The sequence below is a fragment of the Scatophagus argus genome, chromosome 14, assembly GCF_020382885.2.
Source record: "Scatophagus argus isolate fScaArg1 chromosome 14, fScaArg1.pri, whole genome shotgun sequence".
NCBI lineage: Eukaryota > Metazoa > Chordata > Actinopteri > Scatophagidae > Scatophagus > Scatophagus argus.
The window spans coordinates 13,861,621-13,888,064 of record NC_058506.1 but is presented as its reverse complement, the minus strand read 5'-3'; the positions used below and the strand labels follow the sequence as shown (position 1 = coordinate 13,888,064).

Here is a 26,444-nt window from a genome sequence, read left to right as displayed (position 1 = left end):
GTCTGACCAGCAACGCTAAATCCACAAATATTTAGTTTAGTATACGATGTAAAACGATGAAAAACAGCAAATTCTCATGTTTCAGAAACTGTATGAATTAATCATTGCAGCAGTAAAATCAGAAGTCAAGAGAAACCCCGTCAAAGGGACAGCATTAAAACATGTAAATGCAAGTTTCTAAAACTATACAAAATAAATGTGTTACATAAAGAGAGCAACGTTCTAGATCAAGATATTAAACATCTGTGTTATGTTTGTTTCTTTTTGTAAGGATCCAAATGGAGTCAGAGACAACATTGCAAAGGAGGACTTAACCACATGGAACAGTGGCTGAGCTGGCACAGGGAGAACAAAGGTTAGCAAAGGCACAAGGAATCACACCAGACTTATAACTGAAGTATTCACTATACTGAGCAGTCAAGAGGTTGACTGCCGCATAGCAGGCGGAAAGACCTGGCGATGAGAGCAGGTTGAGCTTGGGTTTGTATGATGTGCTCTGGTGAGCTGATTGTCCAAACGTGTGGAGATCCACTGGCTGCCCACAACACGCAAACACACACTGATGGAGAAGGAGGAGACATGAGGGGGACGGGGACAACAAGGAAGCCCAAAGTCGTGACCAGAATCATGATAATTTGTTCTATAAGTCAGTCATCCTGTTAGACATCCTTTATTATTTTTAGGTATTGGTATGTGTGATTTAATTTATCAGTCAGTTTTACATGTTCAGAAGAACAAATTCTGGCTATCAATATATATACATATTTTAGGGTTGCGGTATTATAATATTGTTATTATTTAAAGGCTTATCAATTCTCAGTGACATTCATATAGTTATCAAATGGTATTTATGGTTTTTATCATAGAATTAAAGGATGAAAAGGGAGTAGACTCTAACCATCTCTCAAGACAATCCTGACAAGACAATCGTGCCTTTGAACAATCTCAAATGTAGTTGAAACTGGCAGAAGACGTGACATGAGGCGTTCATGTCCACCTTCATGTGTCCTGCCTCTGTTCGAGGAAGCCTTTCAGCACCGCGGACAGCGCCAAAAACAAATCTGCACCGGAGACAAGCACCTCTAAAGAGAAGCTCCACCTCTTAAACACGATTTCTGTGTGGCAATTAGAGTAAAGCCAGTTACTTCGTATCTCACATTTGGCCAAATCTTTCGATGAACTCCAGACAGGTCCTTCAGGTCCTTTTGTGGAGGCTCATTAATTTTTCCTGCCGTATTTACTTTTCGCTCATGCCTCAACTCCCAGTCACAAAACAGTAGTCTAACAGCCCATCACACTGTTACCCCCCGAGGCGCACACTTAATGTATTAACCCATTGAATCGGCGGGAGTGATAGATTCAGTGGTTAAACAAGTTGCTGTAACCACTTTTAATTACAAGCGCCTGCAGAGACTGTTTTCAACCTCAAGGCTCCAAAGCTGCAATTGGAAAAACAGAAACTTCACACAGGCTATTATATAATGAATGTAGTGGATAGTTGATGTAGATGTAGATGAGATATTCTAATCAGGGGCCCAGATCTGACAAAAAAAGACGTTTAAGTGGAGGAAATCGCCTTGAATTTCCTGACCGAAGAAGAAGATTTAGGAAGGGTGGTGTGAAGGAAAAGGGTGTGTGTACGTGCTTGTGTGTATGTGTGTGTGTGCTTGTGTGTATTGGAAGGGTGAGACACTGCATCATTTAAGTGCTGCGGCTGATGTCATTTCCTAAGCACCATAATTGGTCATCAATGACTCTTAAAGCTGTGAAGAATGGCTAAATGAAAACACACACACACACACACACACACACACACACACACACACGTCCCCAGGGAAGATGTTGTAGCTTCACTGATCCTTTGAAACCTTAATTGCTCGGACCTCTCTCTCTCTCTCTCTCTCTCTCTCTCTCTCTCTCACACACACACACACACACACACACGCACGCACGCACGCACACACACCTGCAAGCTCCGAGCGCAACGGCGTCGCATAAGCTATTTCCCGCTCACCTATATACACAGTCGCACCTCTGCTGCCGTGGCCCCCATGTGGCCCCTCCCTTACCGGACTGGACCGATAAATGGGTTAACTCTATGCACCGGGAGCGTCGGGAGATCCCTTCCCATCCCTCCGCTGTTTGACCGATCTGCGCTCAAAGGCATCACCCTCTCCTCTCCGCCGTGTTGATACGACAGAGTAGATTGATTTTAAAATCGTGATTTATCATTTTGTAAGAGGCGACCGACAACAGCAGCAGCAGCAGCAGCAACAACAACACCAGCACCGGTGCTTAGACCCAGACCCGTGGGCGGCTGGGTGGCGTCCGTCTGGGCGAGCTGATAGGACGAAGATTTGGCACTCTCCCTACCAACTGCTTCATCCCAAATTTTGAAGATATGGCAATGAAAAGTGAGATGTAGAAAACGCATGGAGGGCCATTCATGTGGGTCTGGGCTTCAACTAAAAAGGACAAAATCTCCCACCGCCACCGCCACCAACCTCCTCCTCCGCCTCCTCCTGACCTAACCAGTTGATAATTTTAAATAACTATCTAAAAAGTGCGGCGCACTTGACACACTGGTGAATCCCCGAGGCAGGTCCCACACACAGACTGAATGAGTCCATCTTTGGCTGTCGGACGGACTCCTCAACAGCACAGGACGGATGCAAACAGACTAAACACATCTTGGCAATTCAAAACACCGTCAGCATCTCTGCCAACGGTGTTCTAACCGAGCGGGGTGAATCTCACACCGGGGGACCAGTCGTTTCATAGGCAGGTAGGCTATACCCCGACGGGTGATTAGTGTGTCACCTCCAGGTTGGTGTGTTAAAGGTGATAAAGGTGATTAACGCCACCGACCACCCCATGCGTCGGTCCCACTGACGGCCGCAGAGCCGCGCAGGCTACTGCACCTGTTGTAATCCGTGTGAATGTGCGGAGCGTGCGTGTGCGCGAGTGTAAATAGACCTCTACGCGTGTGCGTGTGTTGACAGTTTAGATGTGCTGTGCTGTCTTAATGGCTGGCTGACAACACAATGATCTCGGTGTCTATTTGCATTCAGAATCCGAGTGTTTCAACTGCTCCTGAAAATCTCTCTCCAGCTGTTGGTGTTGTGCGTCGCGCGCGTCGGTGCGCGCTGCGTGGGTTTCATCGGTGTGATTAGGTGATTATACGTCCATCACACACGCGCCATAAGTGTAATTACAGTGTAATTTTCTCAGCACGCAGCGGGATGTAAAGCACTCCATCACACACTATACATCATCCTTTGTGGCTTTATCAGCCGCGCTCCGGTTCACTCAGCTGTAGCAGCTCTGCTTCTGATAGATGGGGACTGGCTGCAGTCTCAGACCCAGTTATGTTCATTCTCATTGTCAGATGCTCTAAACTCCACACTCCTTAAGCATGATGGCCAAATCTGTCACCTGCCTCGCACAAATTCATCATCTGATACCCTGGAGGAGACCCGCCTGTGGACGGTAACGGATGGAGGGAGTTGCAGTGTTACAGTACGTGCGTGGTATTGGGCGGTTTGGGTGCGAGCATTTTTTGGCGGGTAGCGCGCATATGTTTTTTTTGTTTGTTTGTTTTTTAATACTCAGACATCCAATTCTGGATGCAGTGAGGGTGACATGTACCAGATGCTCTGAGCGTCAGGCCACGTGAAGCCAGCATGCGCTCCCGCTGCTACGGATGTGTAGCAGACCATCACGGGGGTCCAACTCTTTTCCAGTCGCGAGGGACTCTTTTAACATCCAACAAGCGCCGTGTCACACCACCTGACGGAAAGTCAAGGACACACATGTTCCCATCTCCTCTGTTCGTCAGCCGCTGATGAGGCTTCACACATGCTCAATGGGCACAGTGGTTGGTGTTGGCCTCAGAGCGACCCAGCCTGACCCTCAGGAGAAGCGGCTGTAGGCGACAAGATGGGCAGCCAATCAAGCGCCTCTGTTGAGGAAACGTTTTTAGAGTAGACTTGATGTGTAAGAGAGCGACAGCAGGGATCACAGCCTGTCTTTTCCCAAGGTGACTTCAGTGACAGTGTGTCATTGAGCAGAGACAGAAAAGCAAAGAGCAAAGCAAGTTACTTCACTTCCATTAATCATTTTCATTGGTTTAGCTATAAATCTATTAAGAAGCCATTTTATTGTCTGTTGCCTGTTGAGGTAACACATGTCCTTCTTTGAAGCCTAAAATTGATCTCCTGTCCATCTTTGTGGTCTGTTTGACAAATCTCAGAGCTGCAGCTTCCCTTTAGCTTTAGCTGATCGGCAGTGGTCTCTCATTATTTTTGGCAGGTGGCAGGGGCCTTATTTCCAAAACTGGAGAAGACATGAAGAGCTAACTGATGTTTTAGTGGCTGAAAGTACAAAGAGAATAATTTGCTCATTTATCTTGAAATCTGCCTGGCCTGCTAATAGGTCTCATGCTCATCAGAGAATCTCTGGATGGAGTTAAATCACACAGTTTTGCATGTTTTGATGGCTGACTGGTGGCTGAGGTTGTAACAACCTGTCTGCTTGCTTTGATGTGGCGAATGTAAGGCTTGATGGTGGTAATGCTGTTGCCTTGTAAGGCTTTCCTGCTTGTGATGGCAGCCTTGTGCATGTGTTGTTGGAAAAAATACTGTAGTGACCCCTCAGCTATTTTCTGTCATTCTGCTAATGCACTGGAGGAAGGTGAGAAAAAACAGGATTCCCCTTTCTCTCCATTCCCAGCTTTTGGTTCAACCTTGGTTGCTCCTTTTCCTTCATCTCGGCCTCGTTCCTCTCATATGAGCTTAAATTCGTTGTGATCACCACACTGCAGACTTGAAACTCGACTCCCTGGGGCGCAGGTGACCTCGCAGTTCAAACACTGTCAGTGCTTTCATTTGCGCCTTTCATCCCCCCCCATCTCCCATCTCTTTCACATGTCTGTCTGTCTGTCTGTCCATCCGTCTGCCTGTCTGTCTGTCTGTCCCTCCATCTGTCTGTCTTTTCTGCCACTCCTCTTCCTGCTCCCTTCTGCCAGACTTATCAGATGGAGGTTTTCTGCTAAAGCTTGTCCTTGTCAGCTCTCATGTCCGTCTCTGTGACAACAGTCTGTGTTTTCACGAGTAGAAAAACCACAATCCAAAAATATATGGTGGAAAAACAGGGAGTGAGTGGAGAGAGAGAGAGAGAGAATCAGTGTGCGCCTTAGTTTGATGTATGTGTATGTGCGTCTGCTGGTTTTTGCCACGAGTGTGTGGGTGTTTCTGTCAGGGGAACAATTGTGAGAGCAGATGGACTGTTAAAATACGTTCTCATATTAATTTCATATCATATGTCTAATTAATTTGTCCACCGATGAAATAATTTCTGGGCCCTGTTTAATTTGAGGAGTTGAAGAATTTGGCGGAGTTCATTTACTGAACAGCCATTAAATGTTCATCGTTTTGCACAATGACTCTTTCGTATTTGTTCGATTCTTGCTTTAGTTATTTCTCCCATAAATGTATTCACTTCTGAGTGCAGAAGATCACTGTTACACTGACGAACTGCGTATCCTGATGGAAGTAGGACCCATGGGAATTTAAACATGCACATGAATTCATTTATTACCCTTCATACTGGTAACATACATATATAAACCTGCTACATTGGCACATACCAACACATTCATTTAGCACTCCAAAAATATTCCCAACATGTATGCTCAACCACATGGCTCACCTCAAGTCCTGTTCAGTCACATGTTAATATATTCACTTCACATATTAAGAAAGCAGCCAACGTTGAGCCAATTCAGCTAGTAGTCACACATTTCAAAAAGACCTGTTGCTGCCTGTCAAAAACAAAGCATCCTTTTTTCCTGTGTCAAAGGTTTTAATCCATCACTCTGGACTGAACATGTGTGAAATGATTTTTTTCCCCCCCCGGTCAGCCTTTTATCTGCAGAATCTGACAGAAAAGGGCTCTTATGCCATTTCAAACAAGCCTGGTGACCCACTAAAGTAAAATGAAGCAGAGGGTCTGGATGTCTTTTCAGTTGGATCTTATTTAGTCATTTAATTCAGTCTTAAAATGATCTCAAACTTAATGTGGCAATATTCCTTCACTGTTAATATGCTTCACTTGAAACTGCTATAATCTATGTATCTAAATATTTTTTCTTAACAGTAGCCAGTGTGACTATGAGTGATATTTATGGGGGGGGACGCACCACTGCATAAGTACAAGTAAAGCAGAGTCATGAAGTCAGGACTCAGTGTCAGTTAAACAACAACACAAGTTGCTAATGCTAGCAAACATTAGCCACCGCATGCTACCGGTCGTACCACACCAAGTAAGACTGTAGTGTTTGTTTTTAGTTTTTATTGTGTATGAATTCAACTTTTCATTAGGAAAAAAGTGTCTTCCTCTTCCAGAAGTTAAAGATTCTCACCTACATAGGTTGGATTTTATGTTATTATTAATTTTTATACTGCTATATTTTTATCTTTTCTCTCTTTTTTTGATTTAATTGCACAGCAACAAAGTTGAGATAGAAACAGTATTTCAGTTCTCCTGTATGTCCTGCACATATAGTGAATTGACAATAAAAATCTTTGAATTTGAAGTTAAAGCACACTTATAAATTGGATATAAGATAAATATTATACTCTCCTTTGCTCGCTGAGAATGACAGTAGTAGTAATTGGATAGTGATGATGATGATGATGAAGACTGGACAACAATGAGACCTTAGCGTGTTGGCTGAAGCTCATTTCTGCAGAACACATACATGTTGGGTATGTTTAATGTGTACATGGGACAAAAGAAGAACCAGGAGCAGATGGAGTTAAGAATACATTTTCTCAGAGTTCACAAACAAATGTGCACATGCACACTTTTCTGCACACATGGACTGTTTACCGTCTATCTCTGTCTAATGCACACACACACACACACACAGCTTTGTTCACACCCGGTGTCCTCTACAGATCACCAGAGCAGACTTGAGCCTATCCCACGGCTCTTAACCTTTTACACTGTCTTTGTCTTTACGCTCAATCTGTGTCCTTTACCTCCTTTGGCTCAGATTCCAGGAACCACAAAGGGTTTAAGTATGCAATAATGGGAAGGAGAGGAGAGGAGAGGAGAAGAGATGAGATGAGATGAGATGAGATGAGATGAGATGAGAAGAGATGAGAAGAGATGAGATGAGATGAGGTGAGGTGAGATGTTTATACTTTGACCATGTCTCCAGTGACAGAGACATCTCCACTGCTATCTCTGTCTCTCCTGTTTGGCAGCAACCCGCTCACGAAAGACTCTGGAGAACTCAACTCTTCCTGCCTCCCTGCGCCCCTCACCTCGACTCAGTTCAGTTCAGTGTGTACTATTGGCAGGAATATTACATGAAGAGTATTGCTAAAGTGTCAAAATATTACAAAGGGAACACCCTCAGAGGGGCAGCTCTCATGAATCAAATCAGAGACTCGCTTTGATCACACGACAGCAACAGGCCGCGGCTGATTGATGCCCTGTCAAGCCCTTAGGTCTCTTGGTGAGGTGTTTGGTAGCTGTATGGATTGTCTGGTGGAACAGGAATTCAGGAGATCTGATGGACTGGTGGTGGTGGGAGGGGGCTCAGAAGAAACAATGGCAAATGACAGGACTTTAGTGCTTTTCCTCTGTGGACTAAAGAGGCTGAACACAGAGCGAACAGCAGAAAGACAGTGAGAGAATGACTGCTGGATAACACCAAGTTTCTGATTGTACTCTGATGGTATTTATCAGAACAATAACACTGGAATGTTTTTTGTGACTCCATTGAATTATAATGTGATTACATAATTTGCCGCTGTGATTGTGCCACGAGGAGACAGCAGTTTCTCCCAGAAATGAGCATTAGCAGAGTGGAAGGAACAATGTTCCCTCCACAGGAGATCGTTTTTCTAAAAAGGGATCCTGACCGCGCCGGTAGTTTGAAAACATATGCACACACTGACACGCAAATCCTTCCTGTAGTTTTCCCGCACACATATGTAAGGTTTACTTAGACTGTGCGCGTGTGTGTGCACTGCAGGGAGAAGATGCCATTCCACCATGTGCGGGCGGGCCTGCTCTATCCAGACAACTACCTGAGCAGCTCCCTGACGGAGGGCAGTGAAGCCTTCCAGTTAACCAGCATCTCAACAGAGGAGCTGGGAGGTGAGTGTGCCGAGAGAGGGTGGGAGGTGGGGGGGTGGAGGTTGGTGAGGGTGCAGAGTAAAGTGTGAGGTATTAGCAATTAATGTTTCACTACAGGAACAATACAGTTACAGCGCTCCAGCTCTCCTGGGGAAAAGTATTTCATTTAGCCATTTTGTCAGAGCCTGACGGGATGCATTGGTTTCCAGTTGTGCTGCTTAGGAAGTAAAATTCATTGCAGCACTCAGACTGAAGTGACAGAAATAAAATATATATGTCCAGGAGTTTGGATACCAGTGTACTGGTATTAGTCTCCTAATCCAAGTTTTGTTGAGTCAATCTTGTGAGAAAATTGGTGCCACCAGCACTCACAAAGCCCTGTTTCAATGTGTTAAGTAGACTGTGTGAAGATAAAACTGCACTTCTGAACTGAAGCAAAGCCGTGTGTCGAGCATATAAAAGTGAAATCCACTGCACTGAATGTTTATGAAACACAATAATATTATTTTACATTCAACACACGTGTCCTCAAATGTCTTTGGGTAGATTACATTTCATAATGTATTTTTCTTTTTATTATTTATCTTTAACTTTCAGGTCTTCACACAGGACTCATATTAGTGTTTTCTAAAATCATTCATATGAAACTACAGCTAATTTATTGGTTGTATCAGTTACACAAACATTGCTCTCACTAAAGTAATTCGTTAGATGTGGGAATGTGGCAACATTGCTAAAAATAGGTCTAATGGGGCAACAACTATGGTCGGTCAGATTCTTTTAACTGTCTCACAGGCACATTGTAAACAATGTTGTTTACCAGTTTGAGCTGTTATTTTAGTATTTTCTGCTTTTGCTTTCTCATCTCTGTAATTAATTGAAATAATTTGTGTACTTCCTGGTTCAGCTGTGGTGAGTACTTGCTGCAGTTATGTGCACTTACAGTTTTTTGGCTTAAGTAGCATTGAGGATTATTAGAGCATCATTACAGGTACAGCCACTCTCATAAGTGGCTTTTAATCTGCTTGTGCCCTTCCCCCTTCAGTATTAAAGAATTTCTCCCAGGCCTTCTAAATTTAACATACAATTATACAAAAGTATCCCACAAATTTATCATAATCAATGGCCAGATCTTAAAAAAGAATCCCAAGTAATAACAAACTGCAGTTTTTCTTTAAATTTTCAGGAGATCTCACCATATGCTAAGAGACCCTCAAACGTACAGTGTGGTTCTGGTTTATTTTCCCAAGTCTACGACGTGACCTCACATGTGCTGCTTTTGACGAGCCGCAGAAGGCTTCTACACTGCAACGAGTGCATTTATTTCTGATACGGGTTCTTTTGGTGGGAAAGAAAAAGCTGCAGTAATCCGTTCACCAAGCGAGGACAGAGAGCATGAGAGTCAGTTTCTGACTGAAGCTGTTTGTTTGTGTTTATAAATGTGGCCTATTGTAGTTTGCTCGAATGAGCTTTGGTATGAAGTACTTTGTCTCATAAATCTTTTAATCCAATGTCCCTTGTGCACAACTTGACTCAACCCAGTTCACTAAAACATTTGCTTTAGTGCACTGAAGCTGGTGACTGAGACGTCTCGTCATCATTAGTCCGGTTGGCCTCTGTCTTCTGTGTTTTGTTTGTCAAGGACAGTGAGAAGGATAAACGTAGTTTGGACCTATGTGGAGCTCTTATATAAATTAAATCTGAACCCACAGACTCCAGACATTATGATGAAGCATTATCTAGGTCCTGTCAGCCACATATCCAATCCAACCAAAGGGATTGTTTGATGTGGGCAAAATATCCATGGTATTTGCTGCCAGCATTTGAAAACTCCTAATCCCACTTCAGAAAGATGCTGAAGGTTCTTCTAGGATCATCTGTTAGCGCAGATAGAAAGCTAGTTAATCACCCCTGTGTTGGATCGCCGCTATCCTTTTCTCTGCTTTTGAGGCGTTTCATCAATCACAGTGAGAACATGTACAGTCCTGGGGGGGTGACTTCATAATACGCAGCTGCACGCAGGCATGGCTGCATGCTCACACAAATGCACATGTACACACGGTCATTGCTCAGTAATACATCACGGACCAGCTCATTCATACCCTATTGAAAATGTACTCCTTACTGTTGAGGTGCATAGAAGTACATCTCACTCTGTTATGTTTTGGAGAAGCGGCACACTCACCCGCATTCCCAATTTCTCGCCTCTGATTCTTGCTTTATTTAGTGAGAGAAGGAGGGAGGCAGTGGCACGTGGCCTCCAGTCTAGTTATCAGCCGTAGGGGATATTTACAGGCTGAGATGGGGACTGCGACTGAACTTCTGCTCTCACGCAACTGACAGAGCAAAGACAGACACAGGAGGCAGATCTGAGACGGACTTATTACACAGAGGAAGGAAGGAGCAGCATGTCAGGACGAGAATATTAATGACATGCAGCCTGAGAGAGAGACACACAGTGAGATGAACTTCATGTAAAATTCATCGTTTAAGTTGGGAAAAGGATTAGTCTGGGGGAAATTGTGATTTAAATTCCATCGTGCAGCAGGCTATTACTCTTCCCGATTGTGTTTCTCCTGTAAAGATTTGCACAAATGCCGAATGCCAGCTGAAATGACACCCTCTCCCACCCCTGAAGTGTGGAGATCCACAGACGAATGGAGTGCTCTCCAGTGAAAATATGTCAAATAAAGACTTGCAAAGACTTTCCTCTCTCTGCTGTCTTCATCAAGTCGATAAATTCGACCACCTCCACCCCAGTCCAAACCCCCCGCCCGCTCAGTAAGTGCCAACTGATTGACAAGTAATTAGCCAGAGATTGACTAGGGTATTTTGTAAGAAGTTCCTCAGGGGGGGTTGAGTAATTCTGCTACACAAACAGATAGATGCCTTGTGAGCTGTGTTCGTTTACTTACAATTTCAAGTCAGAAGGAAGCCTTTTATGTGGGAGGAGAGAGTCGGAAATGCTCTTGGCAATACTGGTGGTGATTGTGCTGTGTGGAGGGAGTGGTACAGTCCCCTCGGGGTTTGTAAAGTACAATAAGTAAAGATGTAAGAGAGACAAGAAAAGAGAGTGGGAGGGAGTGAGGGAGGGAGGAAGATCACCCTCACCTTGATTTGCCTCAGAGAAAGGTTGCAGCACTTGTAGTTAATGGGAAACCCTGTTATCAGCACAAGGGAAGCACCTTTCAGCACCATCTACTTGCTGAAATCTTAATCATTAATTTCATCTCATGGATTACTCCTTCTCACCGACACCCTCTGACGGCTCAGTGTTACATTTCAGAATTTTATGAGGCTGACGATACAATAACACAACTGAAGTGCTGTGTATGATTTTAGGCAATTTTTTTATGGTCACAACTTGTTAAAGTCAGTAAGTCCTCAATAGGTCATTTGTCATTGCCCTGCCAGTGGACATATAAGCATTTTCTGATCTGGTGGTGATGCTGTCAAGACATTGTTATGGTTAGAAGTCATAATATTGTCATCTGTGAACATTATTTTTAATATTTCATTTTAATCTCAATTGCTTTTGGACACTTGGTGGTACTGCAATGTGCTATAAACACAACCCCAACATAGCTGACCTTTTAAGTTGATATGGTGAACATATTAGCATACATTTGCTAATTTACACATCCAGCAATTGCAGAGCAATGTCATCATTAATTCAGAGTCTTGTTTCTGGACACCTGATAAGTGGAAAAACAATAGTCACTCTCTTTTAGGTCTGTTTTTCCCTGAGTCCTAATTTCGTACCATAAACATGTAAATGTGAGCTGGTATGACAATAAAAGATGCTTGGTCCTTGATCCTTTTGGTCTCTACCATCTCCTGAGGGAAACTGTTCTCTCTTTGCTGCTGCTAAATGCTTTATGTTGACCAACCAAGTCACTAAATTTGTCTGTCTTTCTGTCTGGTGCTGAGCAGGCGATGTGCAGTGGGTTTTTAGAGCCTAATCCACACCTTAAATGCATGTTGAATCTGCAAACACCAAAGACAGTTAAGCTGTGGGCTGGAGAACAAAGACCAGTAAGCCAAAATTTTGTACAACTGGAGGAAGCTTCAGAGTCAGTTGATAAATGTCTGTGAGCTTATCACTGCAAATGACCCGTACAACATACAAACAGTCATTAAATCCATTGCTGATATAAAAATATTGATTAGAACCACTTTAGAGCAAGAGAATGACTGTGGTGATGATTAAAAAAATTCAATGCTTTTACCAAGGTAAGAGACAGGAAGCAGACAGGTGTCCAGTGTCAAAGTCACACAGTTTGATTACTTAACCATCCACTCCAGCCTCCTCCCTAAGAGGCTATGACAACATCACGCTATTTCTGCCTTTGCTCCTGAGAGACAACAGTCATTATTCACACAACCACAAGCTCTGTATTGTAACAAGCAGTGTAGACAAGAGAATGACAGCAGACTTCATGCACAGACACAAAGATCAAACACACAGGATGTCAGGGAGTCAGTTTTTTATTTTTTAAAAAATGACACATTTTACAAACAGAGCAAGAAAATAAAATTAAAAGTCAGAATTATTACACTTGCACAGTGAAAATGAAAAGAAATCTAATAACATGACGGATGTTTCAAAGAGTCAATGATGGCATCTCAAATATGGATGAATAAAATAGGGAAACACATTCCTTCAGCACACACACACACACAGGAAAGACCAGAGAAGTCAGTCAATCAGTCCTGTCCTTGGGTTTTTAAAGAATAAAGATGAACAGATACTTTCATCTGCTGTGAAGAAGCCTTAAAGACACATACAAAATAAGAGGAAATAAAAGACAAAGTAAAGGTCACATCTTACACCACACCTACCAGCTGTGTCCCAAACTAACAGAAAGCCATGAATAAGAACACATTAGACAAAGAAATCACACATATAACAGAAAATTTATAGCATCTACCACATTGTCAGAAACACTGTATATATACATGTATGTATAATAGATTCCTGCAGTTGCTTTGTTGTCTGTAATGTGATACACTGTGTGTCTGCCATGCAGAGATCCGTGAGGCATTTCGTGTTTTGGATCGTGATGGGAATGGTTTCATCTCCAAACAGGAGCTGGGCATGGCCATGCGCTCCCTGGGTTACATGCCCAGCGAAGTGGAGCTGGCCATCATCATGCAGAGACTGGACATGGATGGTGAGGCACTACATAAGGACACACACTTGGGTGCATGCACAGAGCATGCATGCACACATGCATAAGCACAGAGTGAACCTCTTCATAAAAAGACAAGCATACCACCCATTAACGTATATCACATGTGTATGATTTCTGTCTTTAGTTGTTCTGTGTGTATTAAAATATGATGTGCACAAGCTTGAGAAAGAATATTTTCCTTCCAAAGCCATATAAATATTTTGTGTGTTGTGTTGTGTTGTGGGCGGCACAGTGGTGCAGTGGTTAGCACTGTCGTTTTCTCCGGGTACTCCGGCTTTCTCCCACAATACCAAAAACATGCACATTAGGTTAATTGGCTACTCTATATTGTCCCTAGGTGTGAGTGTGAGTGTGTGTGGTTGTCTGTCTTTGTGTGTTGGCCCTGTGATTGACTGGCAACCAGTCCGTAGTCAGCTGGGATAGGCTGCAGCTCCCCCGTGACCCTGACGGATAAGCGGTATAGAAATGGATGGATGGATGTTGTGTTGTGCAGTGTAATTGAAAAAAACTGTTAAACGATTCCAAAAACACACAACTTAATGTCCCCTTCACTTGCTTGAGGCAAAAGGGGATTTTGAGTTAGAGCTTCCTTTAAAATGTTCCCGGAAAACTTTTTCTAAACTGCCTCAAGAGCAGTATGTGGTCACTTGTCAAAAACAAATTCCCACATAGACAATAAAGCGCAAACCTGTCTGCTCCTGCTCCTTAAACTCCAGCACTGCTTGTAAATTCACAGAGGATTGTAATTGCTCCTAAGCAGTCCCTGCATCACCAACAAGCTAGTCAATCTTTCAACTGGTTCTTATCTGCCTGCTCTTGATTCTGCAGCTCGCGGTAGATATCAAAGGTCAGAACTAAAAGCTTTTTGCTTTTGCCTCCATGAGTAGTCAGACCATCTGAAAGCAGCGCTGCCATTTGTTCTGAGGACAGATACAGCGCTCTTAAAATCCCCTACCTCTGACTTCTGTCGTCTCGATGTTGTCGCTAGTTAAGCGCAGAAAGCAGTCACAGGCACAATTAGTTTAAAAATATCGATTATTATCAGGTGTTAGACAACCCACACAGTCCTTCAGGTGATTCATTTTATGTTGTTAAATCCCTCCTTTGGAAATCTTAATCCACTGATATCTGGAATTATCTTTTTATCCTGGTTTTAGGCAAAGTAGACTTAAAATTTAAGATTATATTATGTTAATTTAAAGCTGCATTTTTGAGAAACTGCAGTCAAGTTTCTGAGCAGAGAGCTGATGCCCTTTGCTGCATTACAAAGTAATGCAGTATTTTATTTATCCATTTTACGGGTCTGCAATTTTCTAGTAATTTCTGAAGTATTAGTATCCAAGATGTTTCCTAGAAACAATTGTGTAATTTGACACTAATTCTTGGAGGGGAGAAGAACTTCCTTGAAAGAACAGCTATCGAACAACTACTGAAAATACACTTTGACTTGTATGCATGCAAATTTCACATTTTCGCATGATCAACCTGCTGTGTAGTGATACTCACAGCAGTTCATTACAATTAAGAAGAGTGTTTCTATTTTCCATGTTATTAGGTACTAATAATTTCCTGGAAATTATTCAGAAACTATAGACCCATAAAATGAAGTGGTATCTTGCTACCAGTACTAACACAGCAACACTGAGACCAGTGCAGACTGCTATAAATGCTTCTGATATGCTACTTATGATAACAAGCAATAAACAGAGATAACATAATCAATATTATAAACTGGTGGTAATATCAATATTCGTAAAATATAGTGTAATAAGTCTATGCATTAACCCAGTGTGTAGTGGAGATGTTCACTGAGCATTAATTCCACAGGTCGCTGCCTGTTGATTGCTATCTCCAATAATATGCAGCGGAAGAATACATAATGCAAACACTCACAAGATGTGTCCTTTGAATTTAAAGTTGTGAAATGTTCCATCAATTGTCACTTCGAAGCAAAAAACGGTCCTACAGTCACTTGCACATAGACGAACACGGGCACAGGTGCACGCATCTTATTTGAAAGGTGAATTAGTGGTGGGGATGCATGGGTGCTTGTCACGGATGAGAGCTCGTCCATCTGTTGATCTATCTCAGGGCGCTTTTCTTTGTTTCGGCAAAGCAAGTAAACTTCAGCACAAAATGAATTATTTAGCTCTGGTCTGCCAGCCTCCCTGTCTGTGTATCTGATTTTCTATTGTCCTGGTCTGTCTCCCTGCCTTTCGGTGTGTGTGTGTGTGTGTGTGTGCGCGTGCGTGTGCCCGCAGGGGATGGCCAGGTGGACTTTGAGGAGTTCATGACGATACTGGGGCCCAAACTTCTGTCGTCTGACAACAGAGAAGGATTCCTGGGCAACACCATTGACAACATCTTCTGGCAGGTGAAAGACAAAGCTGGAGTCTGTTTCTCATCGCTCACAATCCTCATCGTTTATCACTTCCATCATTCACGCCTCCTCTCACTTACTCTGACTGTGTATTTCGCCAGTCATCCTTAAGTACAGCCCCAGTTTCTGTGGGGATTCTGCACAGACACACACTTATATAAACCCCCACCCCCCACAACAAAAACACACACACACACATGCGTCTTCTGTTTCCTAACAAAAACTGTGACTTTTTTCCTTTTGCCTTGAAAGGAAAAGAGACCTGCAGAGAATTGAGTGTGTATGTTTTCGATTTCAGTGTGCATGTGTGTTTATCATTCACAGTGCTGCAGCAGGTATACCGTAATAAAGATTTCAGTGGTGTGCCCCTGTATGTGGAAAGTCCAAGCTTGTGTCCCGACTGGGCTCAGTGGTGATTAAGGCTGCAGCTCATCTACATGCTTTTGAATGAGCTTCCTTTTTTTTGTTTTTTTTTTTTTGTAAATTGTTGCGGACATGAAGTTTGCTGCTCTCAGACTAGATTTTTTTTGCCGCTTAGGTAAGACATGCGACGATAATGAAAAGTGCAGCGTGTGAGAGCTTGTGTGTGTAAATAGAGCGGATGGGGGGAGGTGGTTGGGGGAGGCGGGGGGGTGAGTGTGAGGACGGTTGGTTGAGCTGGGTGACAGCTCTCAGGAAGCTGTTCTCTACTTTCCTTGAGTCAAATGAGAGGAGAAACATTTAGAGGGTGACTCACTGAAATGAGGAGGTGTGTGTGTGCTTCAGGTTACACACTTTTACACGGATATTCCTCATCCGAGATTTAACTTCAGGAAATATCATTAAAAGATGCAACAATGCAACAATTTATGCTTTTTGCACATCAGAAAACAAACAAAACTAAGGCAACAAACTGCTGATTTTCAACATGGAGATCGTTTCTTTCAGGAATCTTGTGAAATAAAACACCTTTTATAAATGAGACACATTGCATCTATGAAGGAGGGATGGAGGAAGATGGGCTACAGCCAGCAAGACTAAGAGAGATGAGAGAATAGAGAGGGGAGCTGGACAATATGCAGGGATGGGGAGGGTGGTGGTGGTGGTGCGGGGGGATGCCCCACATAAGGATGCAGGGATATAAAGGAAAACCACAAAGGAGGAGAGTGGGAAAAAAATGGAAGAAGAGGTACAAGAGACTGTGATTCATGAAGGTCGCAGACAGTATGCGTCTCAGGGGTGATTTAAAATGTTCACCTCCCACAAAGAGAGACAAACCAAAAGAAAACACGAAGAAGGAGATGGAAAAATAAGAGGAGAGAAGCAGGAGAGGAGAGAGGGAGTGTGTAATGAAAGCAGAGAGCAAAATAATATAGGAAGAGAGGAGGAGGAGGAGGAGGAGGAGGGGGGTGAAATGGTGGGAGGAAGTGTGTCTCTGAGGACTGTGAGTGCAACATTTTTTGTGTGTGTGTGTATGCTTTGTGTTTGTGTCTCTTTATATTTCACAGGCCTCAGAGGGAGACAGGAAGAGAGGGAGAGTTGTTGTATTGAAAAGGAAAAGATGAAAGAGAAGGAGACACATCATGGTGGGCCCTAATGACTCAGTTCAGTATGTTCAGATAATATCCTTGCACAGTGAGATGTATAATGATTGACTTCACTGGGGAGACTGGAGTTGCCAAGTTTTGTGTGTAATCACATTTACCTCCTTGTGTGCATTTGTGTGTGTGTGTGTGTGTGTGTGTTGCATTCTCGTGATTGTTTCCCATCTTGTTTGATTCAGTGTACCGTTGAAATCGTTTCTTGTTTTTTTTCTGTGTATTTTCTACTGTATCATGGTCTTGGTAAAACCTCTGGAAGATTTAGATATGTGCTCTGGAAAAAATCCTGTCTCAAGTTACCACATGTATCTGCTGACAGTCAGTAAATTAGATTTGAAAAAGGAAGCACCCACTCTTCCACTGCAAATTAAGCTACAGTGCCTAAGGATAAAAAACATTTTTTAACCAATATCATAACATGGTTTATAGTCTATAAAAAAATATGTTTGTGCTGGAGAGAGGTTTGTAGACTCTCCTGTCGTTTTGCGATAGCTGAAAAATCTTGTTTTAAGTGCCTGGTCTAACAATAACATTACATGCTTTTTGTCTTGAGGAACTGCACGCATCAGTTTTGGGGTTCTTGCTTACAGAAACTTGACACAATATGCGCAGGAAAATTGATGATTGAACAAACCTTATGAGAAATGCCCTACCTGCTCTACCAAAGCAAATTTAACCCAATTTACCACAAATCGTATGCAGCCTTAGTGATGAAGCTGATGAGCAGAGGTTATCGTTTACCGTTTTTTTTTTGTTTGTTTTTTTTGCTGCTCTCTAGTGGTCAACCTTCCCACATCGCTGCAGTGATGTACAGATGTACTGCAGGACCACATGACATCACTGACGTTTGGTGTGCGATGCAAGTGACCATTTTGAAAATCATGTTGTGGCGTTGGTTTTATGCTTGTTTAGAAGCTGCTAGAACCACTTGTTATACGCTTGATATTCACAAGACTGATATTGCAATCTTGTCGAAACACTAAATACGAAGCTACCACCAACAGTTAGCATAGTTTAGACTGGAAACTGGATGAATCTGGTCCATCTGACAGTACCAATATCAACGTAGCAGCACCTCTAAAGCTGACAAATTTACACTTTATAGATGGTTTGTTTGTTTGAGTGGTAGAAAAACTGAAACGTAAAGCCCACAAATCATTTGTTTTACGAGGGCTCCTGACCTGGATTATTTCTTGTGCACATTAAGTAAATTCCTGTATCTCTGCTGGATGCCTGACAACCTCACAGTGACAACAAAACTGTTGCTCCAAGGAGAGTCTTGTTTCCTCTCTTTATGCTAAGCTACGCTAACTGTCTCAAGGCTCTGACTTCATATTAAAGGGACAGACACAAGAGTGGTATTGATCTTCTCATCTAACTCTCAGCGAGAGAGCAGAAAAAGCAGATTAGACTGAAAAAAAACAGAAGATGACGGGACACCGGTCATGGTCTCGTGGTGTCAAAATAATGTGTTGTACAGCCAGCCGTTCATCTTGACCTTTTCCTCAAGACATTTGCAATAATAGTGTCATCATCCTACTTCCACCTGCGTGAATAAGGCAGAACATTCAGTCATTAATTTTATGACTGGCAGAGGTCACTTGTTAGCAGCCGGTGATTTTCATTTAATGTCACAGTGTGAAATCAAATGGTAGACTCTTTTAATGTGCTTGAGTCGTACAATCTACTCCACACTCATTTGTGTCCCAAGTTACGTTTCAAATATTAAGTCAAAGTTATATCAAATCAAAAATTTCTACCATTCACTTGTAGACCTTTAGCTCCACACCCTCTCAGTATTTTTGTCGATTCAAAGAGACTTAAAAAAAGAAACAGTGAAGGAAGCAGAACTAGTCGACCAGCGACTGGCTTATCTCTGCCAACTGCATCTGTTGAGACAGTCTGCAGTGTTCATTCTGATGACTGAGTATGCCAAATATAGAGTAATAAAACATAAAACACAGTGTGTCTCTGTTATATAATAACCGCAATTTGGTGGATTTGGAAAGTGTAGTACAATAAGTGCAATTATTTTAACACTACTGTCTAAAAAGTGATCAGAACAAGGCCTCTTTGGTTTCAGCACCTCGACTGTGGAACATTTTTCTATTGGATTGCCAAAATGAGTTGATATTTTTAGGAATCGTCTCGCATTACATTACATACAATGGTGGCTGATTCTGTTTGTGTGGATCTAATTTATCTATTATTCATGACTATAGCCTCTGCTGCCTTTGTTAAAAATAACTTACCTCACCTGCAGTTTTAAGGCCTTTACACACCGGAGATGGAACAAATGAAGAGGAAAATGTGAAATCCATACTGGCAGCAATGCAAATTTCTGCGTTGAGTATTACATTAAAATAAAATGCTTCACACAGACGTCCCACAGACCAAGTAGGACAGAGAAGGGTGAAAAATGAAAAATGACAGCAGCTTTCAGAGCTCCGAGAAGTCACGAGGTCACACTGCAGCACAGACCGACTTACACTTGGTTTGGTTACATTCATCTCAGCCTCCAGTCCTGGGGCTCCAGTCCAGCCCAGTTTGTTGAGGACCAAAGTCACAAACAAACTAATGAATTGAGGCAGTAGACCAGCAACTCTGGGATGCATGGGAAGTAAAATTACTGTTTTAGTAGTCTATTCAGCTCCCTGTTGGTAAACCCCATAAAGCAGCCATCAAAGTTACTCATTTCAAGGCACTATAAATATAAATAATTTCTGTGTCCTTTGTCATGTAATGCAGGGCAATGACAAGAAAAAAAAATGGACAAAAAACGATGAAAAAACGATGCCCTTTTTTGCTGCTGAATTTTTTTTGTGAACGTACTCAAAAAGAGACAGAAGCTCAAAAAAATATGTTGGTGAATTGAGGAAAAAAATGTCTTTGGTGTGTGAAGGCCTTCATGCTAACGTGGATCTTGTATGTTTGTGTATGTATTTGTATGCATCTGTATTGTCCTTTTGGCAAAAGCACTGTGGAACATTTTTTGGTTTGCCAAGCCAAAGACAAAAACTTTATTTGCACTTTTAGGTATCAAATATCCCTTAAAGCAGTTTTGTTAGAAAGAAAAAAATAGGAGAAAAGGAGTTAAGAAAAAAGAAACAATGCCTGCAGGTTGTCATTCTGGGTGACTTTTCAGAGAAGGGTCAGAAGACAAAGCAGGTGGACGACTGACGAAACAAGGTTTTGCTGTTTGAGGACAGGCAGGATTAGGGTGTGGAAGCACCTGTTCTTCTGATTGATGTGTCCTGGCTCCATTAGTGTGTCACCGGTCACTGCTTGCGATTCCCTGCTGTTTTCCTGTCACACGCACACGCACACTCACAGACACACAAACACACACACATCACATGCTTGAGTTCATTCAGTGAAAGACAAAATGCTCTGACAGGAAAACTCTCGAGTTTTTGCATTGCCTGTTTATCATTGTGTGTGTGTACGTGTGTGTGTGTGTGTGGATGACGATGTCCTTCAGAGACCAGCCAGGAGGAGAAATCACTCTTTTGGTTGGTAACAGGTTGTGGCTCCACTGTGGCTTTTCCCCCCTCAGACAGACAGACAGGAACATTGTACATTCTCTGTGCTCTTGCTCTGAGCTGTCATGTTGTCTGTCCTGGGGCTGCAGTCCAAAGAGCTGTTCCTCTATTTCGTAGCATCCATTCAGGACAGAGACAGCTTTGGCAAGTAGGAGAGCAGAAATCGGGCATCTCAGGCCCTCCAACTGCTGCTGCCACTCCCTGTTTCTCTGCCCTGGAGTGCTACATAAGGCTGCATGAGTCAGAGCAGTTTGAGGTCCAATCACTGATTTTGTTTGACCACATAAATTTGAAATATCATCTCATTTGTAAGCAAAGAATTTTAGATGTCGATTAAGATGATTATTATTGAAAATGTAGGGTCATTTTGCAGCTGTGCTTGCAAACTTTACTGATGCAAAACATTACATCACATTTTTTTTCACTCTGACTAAGGTGTTCAGGTTTGTCAATAGGAGATAATATTTATTAAAAGCTCTTTTGGGTTTTGAGTATTTGCATGTGTTTGTACGGGTCTGCGTGTGTGTGAGTGAGGTAGGCAGAGACAGAAAACAAGACGTGAGTGAATTAATGTGTGTTTGTCTGTGCATGTGTAAAATTATCCCTCCATTTACTGTAATGTCCCAGGTTTGCCATTAATGTTGTTCGTAATATTGTGTGTGTGTGTGTGTGTGTGTGAATACATTAACATGAGTGTTTCCATAACTGCAGTGTAAATCACCTGAAAAGGCAACATGAATAGTTTGATTGGAATCAGTGCACATATTGGTTGCACATCAGTACACACAGAAGCACAGATGCAAAATACATAAATAACCAACTCATTATTTCAGGTTGAAGGCATTGATAAAATGTGTGTTTGCATGTGTGTGTGAATGTGTGTATGTGTGTGTTTCTATGTGTATGTTGTATGTTAGTAGGTGATATCACTCATCTGAATTATTGTACTGACGTCTTGGTTACATTCCCCTGATTGCTTTGCTGCACTGTTGTAATTTGACATCACAGAGAATGCCAATAGAGTAAATTGAGCTGGGTACAATTTTAATTTTCTTTGCAATTCCAGAGCCAACACAATATCAGAGTTATGTTACCAATACCAAAACAGGACTTTTTGCAATATCTTACTTTAAATCATATATTTCTGTGTAAACACAAACACTTAACACTCTACACGAAAGAAATGTCCAAAATTATACTTTAAATCAATTTATGTGAATAAAGCTATAGTCTGAGAATTTGGCAGAGAGAGTTCAACACAGTACAGTTTAAGAAAACACATGTAAAGCACAAGCAAATTAAGAAAACAACTTCATCACTTTGACAGCATATGCACTGCAAACCCACCAACACTATCATCATTTGTCTGTGTTTTTTGACAGACTGTTTTAATTGGCAGACTAATAAGAAGCAAAAAACTGAGGAACCTCATTTTCTTTATTTTCTCATGTTTTTGTCTATATGCATGTGATTTCTTAAGCTGCAGAGAATTGAACTCTCTCGGTCACTGTGCTCACATTTCTTGCAGAGAGTTCATCAATTAACTCTCATATCTGTCAGTTAAACATGAAGCTACACCTATGAGACAGCTAGCTTAGCTTAGCATAAAGACTGGAAGCAGCCTGGGTCTTTCAAAGGTGAAACATATTCTGCCTGCCAACACTTCTAAGTGTAAGCTAAAGCTTACTAATTAATATATATATATATATATATAACAAATCTCCAGGATGTTTCAAACAAACAAGATGTAACATGTAACTTTGTGACCTTTAGATATGCACATTTTGTTTGTTGATAGACAGCGCTAGGCTATTCTTTTCCTGGAAAGAATGAACTGCAATTATAAATTTACATTTCTGTCAGTACCATTTATTAAGAAACAATGCCCAGTCCTACTAGAAGTGGAAGTTCTAGCCTTTCATTGCCTTGTTTTCCTGTGTAAACGATATCTGTTTCACTGATTGAAGTGGTTGAGCATAAGAGTTTCTAGTGTTTAATGAGCATTGAGATAGAGCATGGGCATTGTCATAGGTTGAAATGTGCATAGTCTCTACCACTATTGTCCGCCAGTTGTGTTTCCTCCATCTGTGTCCCCCTCTACCCCCTTCATCTCAGTTTTCTCTGACCTCACTGTACATCCACATTTTCTCATCTTCTCATCATCTTTTCCCATCCCTCGATCAACAACCTATTTTCATCCTCTTTGCCTCGCCTGCCTCAGTTTGTCCATCTGTTGTGCTAAACCAAGCAACCGATTGTATTTTTGAGGCTGTCATTGAGATAAATAATCTAGGCATAGATGCTAGTGGGTTTGAGGATGTGCACTGGGGGAGCCGCAGGGGGACAGGAAGGACTTGATGGTTTTGGAAGGGAAGACGGGGAATAGGACAGACGCTAAGATTCAGACAAAGCCAGTAATTGGTCAGAGCTTCATAAATCATTTTAAACACAAAAATGCTCGCATTACTGAGAATACAACGACCTACAAGGAAGTAAATGTGCTGAGATTTCTGTTCTAATTGATACATCCATTAAACCGATTGTGCTTGCACATACTGTATTTATCCACCTATATGAATGCACACACACACACACACACAGCTTGCATACTGATTCAGGCACCCAAAAATAGAAGCAGTGATGCATAGGCAAACATGCTAGCATTTCATTAAAGCTGACACAATTCCTGTCCTGACTTATACATTATACATTTAGGCAATGAAACACATGTCATAATGTTTTTGCAGTTTGTACATTTCACACCCCATTCTCATCTTCTATATTTGTGTGCATTCATGAAGCCAGTTTTTGGAAGACTGTGTCTCTGCATTGATCGCTGTGTGCCCCTGCAGTTTGACATGCAGCAGCTGTCACTGGATGAGCTGAAGCAGGTGCTGTTCCACGCCTTCCGGGACCACCTGACAATGAAGGACATAGAGAACATCATCATCACTGAGGAGGAGAGCCTCAATGAAACCTCAGGGAACTGCCCTGAGTATGAGGGAGGTGAGGAAGCTGCTATTTACTGTTCCAAATACCTGTACTTATAAAATACATTTCTGCTGTAATTCGTATAATACTTCAAGCAGTAATCTGACACTGAGCGAAGTAACTGTGACCCAAACATTCTCGTAACGTTAATCTAAATGCCACATGCTTAGTCAAACTGTTCAAGAAATCCTTTTACAGTTTGTGAAACACAGCTAGTTACCTTTTTACCAATGGTTAGATAACATTGATAACACTGTCATATCTGTGCACTAAGTTGGCCTATGGGACCAGAGCTTAGCTTTGCATGGGAGCAGTGCAAAACAAGCCTTTTCCCATTCCTCTGAATTACATCTCTAATATATATTTCAAACAGGTCTGGTTATGCTCCCTCAGCTGGGAAGATGAGAACAGGGACATCATGCATAGCTAGCTGCTTAGCTACAGCCACAAATAAAATAATAAAAAGAAACGGCAACAAGCTTAGATGAGAAGGATGCTGCTGAACAGGTTGTTAATTTAATTTAGTACCAGCTCTTAAACTCACATATTACTTCCATGGGTGTGAAAAATATCAAGTTTACCGATCCTAGCAGGAGCTCACAAACTTTTGCTTAAACTAAAAATTGCATCCACAGGATGGATGTGTCAGTCGGGCAAAGCAAAATATTATACTCTCCACTCTAGAGAGTGGAGGGTATAATATTTATAATATCCCTCCCTATATTGCCCTCCCTATAATATACCCTCCCCATATTGGAGTGGAGTAGAGTGACACAATTTAAACATCCTCCCTAGCATGTTATTTCTGGTTTGTTTAATCTGTACACAAACTAAGATACAATTACTGCAAGTGGTGATTTTAAGTTAAGTTACATGCTGGCAGTTCTTGGTGTCTACTAGCCGGATGTGGTGACTTCCTGGAGTCTCTGCTGTCAGTGATGCCTGAGGACCTCATAATGACAGAACTTTTAAAAATATATAGTACATAGATTGCTGTAAAACCACACATTGCTGGTTTTTGCTTTTCTATTTGTATATGGAATTAAACAAAATAGAATTAGAATATTAACAAGTGAGCTTTAGAGCCATTGGTAGGCATGTGTTTGAACTTTGGGCAAAGCAAGAGGTAGCTGTTTGCCCCTGTTTGCAGTTTTTTTTCAGTTAAGCTAATTGACTCCTAACTCCATACCTGTGCACAGATACAAGAGTGATAGGCTATTGAGCTCTCATCAAACTAAAAATAAAATGCAAATAATCTTATTTTCCCAACTAGGCCAGTGTCTTTGGGGTTAAATTAGACAAATTCACACAAATCTGTTGCTTCTCCATCACTTTTTGACATGAATGAAACAATGGACTGTGCTATAAAATCCCACTTGTGACCACAAGTCATTACCACTAACTTAATTTACCAGAACAATGGAGTGACGGTTTAGAATAAGAGATGCAGCAAAGGCAGGAGGAAATCAAGCAGGAGAAGAAGAAAGACAAGTGAGATACAACAGCAGGAGAAAACTTCTTCTAAAGTCTTGTTAAAGACAACGTGAAGGGGTGAAGATTATAAAAAAAACTTCTAACATGTTTTAACACAGATGTATTGATTTTCTAAGTCTCACTTGGCAAAAATCAATGTGAAATCCTAATTTTAATTCTCCTGCTGTAATGCAATAAATATCTACTATGCAGGTTTCACTTGCAAGGTGAGGATCCGGAGAGAAACATCAAGAATGATGCAATATCTACATGAAAAAAGAAAGTATTAATCTAAATCTAATCATACATTTATTTGAGGTTCAAAGCCAGTTATAAGAAATGGGTTGATGATATTTGGGTACCCAAGTGAAAAACAGAAGATGTTTTTCTTAAGACATAAGTTATGTTGCTTTAAGGAGAAAAGAGAGACAAAAACTTGTGTTACATCCACAAGTCACACTAGGACAAAGGTAAAGATGGATCAAACATGCTAGAACACTAGGAAAGTCTTAACAAATCCATTGGGTACTGGCCCACAGTCTCACAGAGTCCTAAAAAGAGACAGCCAGGAGGAAATGTTGAAACTTAGCAGCAAAGGGACAGAGAAGGAGGAGATAAGAGGCTAAAGAAGGGATCAGGGAACTGCTGGCTTGGCACTCTCTTTCCCAAAGTTTATGGTGTTGAGGGAACGGCGTGACATGGCGTTAGGGAGAGGAATAAGAGCAGTAGAAAGACACTGAAAGAGGAGATGTAGGCAGGGGAGGGATAAAGATGAAGTGGTATAGAGCCTCTCTTGTAAAGAACGACTGTATGGATCCCCACATTTAACCCTCTTCCCACATTGTCAACTTCCCCCTTTCATGCCTGCTTCCTGTCCAGTGGGACTTCAGTGCCTTTTACAGTCCCTCTTAGATCCACAACTCAGAACTCTGACTTGATTTATTGATGCAGCTTGTGATTCTTACAAACTGAGACAAGGGAGCTGACAAAGAGGAAACTTTTGGTTGTTGTGCTCGCTGCAAGGCCTGTTGGAGGACACATCTGTCTCTACTCTTCTTCCTCTTTCAGTCTCCAGAGATCATGTCTTTTTGGGGTGGGGTGGGGGCTTTCAGCTCATGCAGATAGGTAGCAG

At 41.9% G+C, this 26,444-nt stretch overlaps 1 protein-coding gene across 3 annotated transcripts in view; it reads left to right on the top strand.

Moving 5' to 3' along the window:
- The first annotated feature begins 269 nt into the window (after positions 1–269).
- The window catches only part of caln2 (calneuron 2), a 30,128-nt gene continuing 3,953 nt past the window's right edge, over positions 270–26,444 (top strand). The window contains exons 1-5 of one of the 3 annotated variants that reach the window (XM_046410228.1): positions 270–355; positions 8,048–8,172; positions 13,182–13,325; positions 15,608–15,720; positions 23,701–23,854. In XM_046410228.1, the coding sequence (XP_046266184.1) occupies positions 8,055–8,172; positions 13,182–13,325; positions 15,608–15,720; positions 23,701–23,854 (529 nt within the window). In that variant the 5' untranslated portion in view covers positions 270–355; positions 8,048–8,054. Of the gene's footprint in view, positions 356–1,957; positions 2,786–3,016; positions 3,174–8,047; positions 8,173–13,181; positions 13,326–15,607; positions 15,721–23,700; positions 23,855–26,444 lie in introns of those variants that run through there. The other 2 variants (XM_046410227.1, XM_046410229.1) reach the window with 2 other exon arrangements.